General features: G+C 45.5%; 1 protein-coding gene across 1 annotated transcript in view; it reads right to left on the bottom strand.

Annotated features, from left to right (window-relative positions):
• Positions 1-1,108: 1,108 nt before the first annotated feature.
• Positions 1,109-6,817, bottom strand: part of BMP7 (bone morphogenetic protein 7) — a 41,675-nt gene continuing 35,966 nt past the window's right edge. The window contains exons 4-7 of the mRNA XM_054644443.2: positions 6,477-6,674; positions 5,148-5,224; positions 4,408-4,518; positions 1,109-3,901 (exon numbers count right to left, since the gene is read on the bottom strand). Coding sequence (XP_054500418.1) covers positions 3,752-3,901; positions 4,408-4,518; positions 5,148-5,224; positions 6,477-6,674 — 536 coding nt within the window. The 3' untranslated portion in view covers positions 1,109-3,751. The remainder of the gene's footprint in view (positions 3,902-4,407; positions 4,519-5,147; positions 5,225-6,476; positions 6,675-6,817) is intronic.

Raw genomic sequence — 6,817 nt, 5'->3', positions numbered from 1 at the left:
GCCACAGGAGTGCTGCAGACCAAGGGGAGGCTGCAACCAGCTTGGGAATGGAGTTTTGGCTCCTAGGCTGGGAAAGCTGCTCCAAAGCACATCCAGCAAGTTGTGTGTGTTTGTGGCAGAGCTGGAAACCAGCAGATATTTCATGGCTGGACATGTTGAACTCAGTGGTAAAGCTGCTGTTGGCTGCAGGACTGGCCCTGCAAAGGAAAAATATTTATTTTATTCTTCCTCTCCTTGTTGGCACCACCCCTGCCTTACACCTAAATGAAGAGAATTGGGACCATAATGAGAAATACCAGAGGAACCCTCCTTCTAAATTTAGTCCAGGCCTACAAAAGCTGAGTAGGTCCCATTTTACATCAGTAAAGGTCTTTCCACTGATGCTTTACTGGACTTTCAGAGCAGTACACAAAGCAAATTTACTTATGAATTTGTACTTGCTTGTGGAAGATGGCAGATTAACTCCCAAATGCTGATGATTTAATCCTCTGGCCCAGCAAATATATCTATGTAAGCTGGCACAACTCTGCTCACAGTTCAAAGAAAACAAGAACCCCAAAATTGCTGTTGTGCCCTGAAGATATAATGCTCAGTTAATAGAGGGATTTAGACAATTTTTTTTTTTTCAGCTGCCTCCATAGCAATGCAGTGTGGTATCCACAGTAGGAAACCTCATGCCAGCAGCATCTCTCAAATATGCTAAAACAATCTAAATTAGAAAATGTCAGCTTCTTGGCTGATGTTTCTTTGGAGTTTCTTTCTTCCTTTCTTGTGCCTCTATAATTTTATTGGGATGACTAAATCTCTGAACTATGTTAGCAGTAAACAGAACTAATTTACCCCCTGCTTCTTTGAAACAGCTGCTGACAGCTGCACTATAATTCAATCATGGATCTTTGCAGCACAGACTGCAAAACACATCCATATTTTTGCTATTCTTCCCTCCCTGTTGTATTTGGACCAAAGGAGCTGCCCCAAATAATGGCATGTGACAGTTTTGCCCGTACATAGAGACTGAGCTGCATGAAAACAGAGGCCCAAGATGAAACACTGCCCAGCCAGAAAGGTTCTTTGAATAAAAGGAGAATAACCACACAGATACACAATGTCGTCGGGATATCTTTTGTAAAGTTGCAATGATTTATTTTACTAGTTTGTACAAAAAGGCTTCTGACAACTGCTCTATGAAAAGAACCAGAAATGTGTATGCATATTCCAACTGTTAATAAATATCTTCTTAAATAAGGAAACAAATGTGTTTAGGAACCCAGAATAATTTTTCCTGCATGTGATTGAAAAGGAATTCAGAGATGGAAATAAATAATTCTTCTTCCGCTTGTGACAACTATTTACACAAAAATGTACAAACAGTGAAGCTGATGTTGAGCCTAGCAACAGAAATCCTGTTATTATGCTTAAAAACAACAACAAAAAACCAAAACAGAAACAATCCCCACATAATATTTAATATATGAGTCCCATACAGCAAGACACCGTGGTCCAAGTTAAAAACGCAATACACCAACGCACTGACCACCAACACTGAAACACCCACAAGAGAAAACTAATCCTTGGCTACTAAATAGTGGAAGCTCAGGCATGATTAGCTTTTAACCTTCTAGGCAGCACCTTCACTTCCTTTAGGAGGTTTACAGAAGCACTGGTGTGTGTATGTATGCAATGTCAAAAGATGCTTCCTCTCGGTGTGATTTCAGTTCCTCACCCCGACCAGGGATGCACTGAGGGCAGGTTTGGCTGCTCATGGTGGATGGTGCTGTCTGCAGGCTCCATGAGAGGTGGATTTTTGGTTTCAGCTGTTGTCCTGCCCTGTGGCTGGCTGTGTTTGCCCAATGTCTGCCCATGGGGAGGTTTGCTGCTGTCCTCCCTGCTGCAGCCAGGCTGCTCCTGCAGATGTTGCAGAGGTCTGGGGGGATGCCAGGCACATCTGGCAAGGTGGCAGCTGCTCACCAAGGCCCCCATCCAAAACCTGCCAATGCTGTAGGTTTTTCCCCTTTCCCATCAGCCTACTCCTGCTACTGAGAGAACTGCTGGGAAAACACCAATTGACTGAAATGAGATGAGAATTCGGCCATCAGAAACAAGTTTCCAATTTATTTCATAGGCAGTAGGGGTTTTTTTCTTCCTTTGCTTATTCTTTTTAAAGTGAGGCATCTGGTCTGGATTTGATCTGTGACTTAAAGGGAGAAGAGCAGTGAGTGAAGTCCAGAATTTCATTTATCTTCTTTCTCTAACTCTCCTCTAAGGCAAGACATGGAGCCAAGTCTCTACTGTGGCTGCATGGCCCCATCTGCTCACTGAGCAGAGACCCATCTCCAGGGATTTGTGATGTCCTGGACTCATCTGTTGGAGGCTTGGCTCTCTGAAGTTTGGAGATTTAGAGCTGGGTGTGCTGGGCATGGTGTTTTATTGGGCATTATTTTCTTTTTATCTCCCTGGTGAAATTTATACCAATCCTACTTTGGTGCATGCCAAAGTGGGGAATTGGTTTGTGATTGGTTACTGCAACTCTGTATTCTTCTTTGCAGCAACTTTAATTGAGCCTTAATTACTGAAATGTGATGTTTGTGTAACCTGTGACTTTAAAAGAAGGAAAAAGAAAAGCCTTGAGGGGACATTTTCTTGCTTCTGGTTCCAGCTTCTTGGTGGCCCTTGAAGGGGATTGTTGTGGGGTTTTTTGAGGTGAAGCCAAGAGAGCAGGGGGTTTATCAGAGGCACTGGCCCCAGGAAGGTTTCCCAGTTTGTTCCCAGTCTGTGTGGGGCTGGGTGTGCATCCCAACTCACAGCACCTTCTGACTTGAGTCTCCATGTTCTTGGAAAAGGGCTGGAACTTGTTCCCTCAGGGAAGTCAATGGACATTTTCCACACAGCAGCAGCAGGATCTTTAGTTACAGCTCTTACAGTAACTGCTCAGGGCACCCCAGCTACACGTCAGCTTTAATCCCTGCTTCTCAGCATTTTGCTGCTTTCCTGTTTCAAGTTCATAGCAAATTGAAATACGTTCTGGTTGCTAGAGGAAATTTCCTTCCTTGTTGATAGAAAAAAGTACACCCCAAAATTCTCACTCTTTGCAGCACTTTTCTTCAGCTGTTTTGCTTGCCAATTGATTGTTTTTTTCTTAGCCTAATCTGTCCTGTGAGTTTGTGTCAATCCACATCCAACTTTTGCTACTGTAGTTTAAAACTGGAAGTTCCATGTAACTCACCCTTGGTTTCACCTATGAAATTGAAGCAGAGGGATGGAAGCAATAATTCTCTAACAAAATACCTGTTCACTCCAGGTATATTTTGTTCACTTATTTTATTGCAAACCGTGTTACAGGAACTACACACACTTATTAGTCACAGCACAGTCTCACCTTGGATAGATTATTACTGTTTTACTCACAATCAACACTGGTGAGTTTGCAATCTCCAGAAAGACTCATTTGCAAAAGTATGTACTGTAGGAGCCAATTTTGTAAGCAGATTTGGTTTTAAACGGTTTCTCTGGCTTGTTTCAGTTTACAAGCTCATTGTCTGTAATAAACTAAAACAAAATGTGTTCAAATGCCTCTTCAGATCCAGAAACTGTTCCATTGTCTGAACTTTCAGAGGCCTGGTCCTAAAATGGTTTGGGACTTTTTTAAACCCATGGCTGGAGCGCCAACCTTTTCCCCCAACCCCACACAGCCACACAAACCCACTCTTTACAAATAACTTCTTTTTCTTTTTTCTTCCTCTGTCCTACAAACCTAGTGGCAGCCACATGCTCGTACCACCATGTTCCTGTATTTCTTTAAGATAACATTGGAGCTGTCATCAAAATAGAGCACTGAGATGGCGTTGAGTTGTGTAGGAGCACAGCAGGGCTTCGGCACAGTCTCTGGGTTTATAAAGTGAACCTGGGGAACCAAAATAGAGCAATGTTAAGATTCACTTCTCCCCTCTCCTCCCCCCATGTCCTTCTTTCCTGGGCAACCTCCTGCCTGTCCCATAGCCTCACTCAGTAGCTGAGCTGTGTAACTTTGGGATTCACTGATTCTCAGCCTGACGCCAAATCCACTTTTGGGGGCAGCACGTTGTGGATCCTTACAGAGTTTCCCCAAGAGGTGCTGACAGTGGGTCTGGTGTCTTGCTCCTTCCTTCCCATGCAGTGGGACTAAACCCCCATTAGTGTCTGTCACAGAGCCCTTTCAAACCAGAGAGAGCCTGCCACTGCCTGCAGCAGAGACAGGGTCATTCTGGCCAGGTTCTAATTCAGACATGTGGGACCAGGTGCTGCAGGCACCTTGAGAGCTAAGGCAGATCCCCCTGCCCCTGTCAGCTCAGAGACCCCTCTGTGTATAAATTTATTTCTGAGTAGCAGCTGTCAGATGTAACCCTCTGCTAGGAGACAGGGTGCACCTACCAGTGTCTGTACAATGGCATGGTTTGTAGCATTCATGTAGGAATTCAGGGGGAAAGCACATTCTCCTTCACAGTAATAGGCAGCATAGCCCTCCGGAGCAATGATCCAGTCCTTGAGTCAATTGAAGACATTGGATTGTGGAGAAGGACAGAAATGCAGTGAAACAAAAAGCCAACCAGCACATAAATCTAAAAATTCATACACACAGTTACAGTGGGCTGCAAAATAAAAATCTGCCCCCCTGGCCTTTCTGAATCTCTCTCAGAGGCCTCTGAAGTGCCTGCTCTTCCTGCAGGGACACACCCCACATTGCAAATGTGCCCACAGAGCAGCTGCACATCTGGGTTCAGTTGTTCATCCATTCAGCAGTGTCCTGCCTGTCCACGAGGATCACTTCACCCAGCAGCACAATGCAGACACAAGCTTTCAGAAAGGAGAATAGCTTTAACCAGGTCTAAAAAAACATGTAGATGAAAATGGAGAGCCATGCCTTCAGCACTGCCAGAGGACCTGCAGGCCCACAGCCCCTCAAAAGGACCTGACTGTGCTGAGCTTCCAGCCAGCCTCCCACTAAATATTTGTATACCCAACTTAGCAGAAGCACTTAAGCACACTAAAGGCTGTAAACAATAATTTTCCCCTTCAGGATTTAAAATAAAAAATCCAGTTGGTGGCTGGATTTCACTTCTGCAGTTGATAAACACTGTGCCAGGGCACCCCAGCCCCAGCCCAGCCCTTACCTGCCACCCCAGGTCCCTGAAGCTGACGTAGAGCTCGTGTTTCTTGCAGGCCTGTCTCTGGTCACTGCTGCTGTTCTCTGTGAGGGGACAATGGTGGCCATGAGCTTGGCCTGCCCCAGCTCCCTCAGCAGGGACTGAGGCATTGCTGCTCATCTGGTGCACTTACAGCTGGGTTTTTAGGTGTTTTGGTCGTATAATTATGGCTGGGTTCAATATATATGAAATGCACTTCTGGCTTTTTTGTGCAAAGCCAAAAAAGGCCTGGGAAAGTCGGGGTTTTTATCTTAATTTTTTTTCCCCTGGACATTCTCTGACTTCCTAAAAGCAGCACACAGATCACTCTGATTATTGCCTATACATAAAAAGAGAATGAGTGCAGTTTTAAAGTTTGGTCCATCCTGGACACATAGCCTGAGCTGAAGGCCCAGGCAGAAAGAATGGCTCAGGAAGAATTTCATCAATGACAGGGTGGTCAGGCACTGGAAGGAGCTGCCAGGAATGCAGTGGAGTCCCCATCTCTGGAAGTGCTCAAGGGACTGGACATGGCACTCAGTGCTCTGGGCTGGCTGACAAGGTGGGAGTTGGTCAAAGGTTGGACTTGATGACCTTGGAGGTTTTTTCCAACCTTAATGATTCTATAAAAATGTGATTGGAAGCTCTGTTTTCCTTTTCCTTCTGCTCCTCACAACCTCTCCTTCCACTCAGTGAGGCACTCCCAGAAGCAGCTGGAATTTGCTGCTGCCTCAGCAGAGCCAGCCCTGAGCTGTGGCTCCTGCTGGGACCCTCATCAAGGGCCAGAACCTCTGAGGTATCACATAATTAAGCCACATTTCTATTTCAAATGCCTGATGGAGTTTTCTTCCAAATTAGGAAGCACAGCTCCCCCCAGAATAGCCGTGGTTATCCTGAGAATGAATGGGTTTTCTTCTCTATGCAAGAATTTTGGGACTACTGTGCTTTTTAGGGGCTAAACTTAAAATCATGAGCCCTGAAAAAGAACAGCATTTGGATTCAGATACACTGATCACTTATCACTGATTGTTTTAACATAATTATCTTCCATTTCAAAATGAGAATTTATTTCATATGGGAGAAAAGGAGTTTTTCTGATTAGGTGCTTGGGGTATTTTTTAAAATTTGAATTAAGAAACCCCTCAATCTAACATAGGGAAAATAATGTTTTTTGAAGCTGACATTTTTGGAGCAACCCTAACCCCGCACGGTTTCACACCAGTGGTGCCCAAAGGGACAACAAACAGATAACGTGGGTGAAACCATTCCCACGCCATCCCAGAGCCAGAGCCGCGGTCCCAGCCAGCTGTGCTGTACCTGCAATGTTGGAGACCCGGAATGCCTCCTGGTTCTTTGGTGTTTTGGATCTGTTCTGGCTCCTCTGCTTGCCGCCCGTGGAGCGGATGCTGCGCAGGTGCACCTCGGTGGCCTTGAAGAAGGCCACGGTGAAGGGCTGCTTGTTCTGGGGGCCCTGCCTCCCGATCAGCCCCGCCAGCTTGGGGTTGATGCTTTGTCCTGCAAGCACGACAGACTGGTGAGGGTTTTATCCTGGTTTCATCCTGATTTCATCCTGATTTCATCCTGGTTTCATCCTGGTTTCATCCTGGCAGCAGCCAGGATAACTCCTGGGAATGCCATCCACCCTCCAAAGATCTTGC

Source organism: Agelaius phoeniceus, chromosome 17 (assembly GCF_051311805.1).
Source record: "Agelaius phoeniceus isolate bAgePho1 chromosome 17, bAgePho1.hap1, whole genome shotgun sequence".
Classification (NCBI taxonomy): domain Eukaryota; kingdom Metazoa; phylum Chordata; class Aves; order Passeriformes; family Icteridae; genus Agelaius; species Agelaius phoeniceus.
This window is presented reverse-complemented; position numbering and strand designations above follow the sequence as displayed.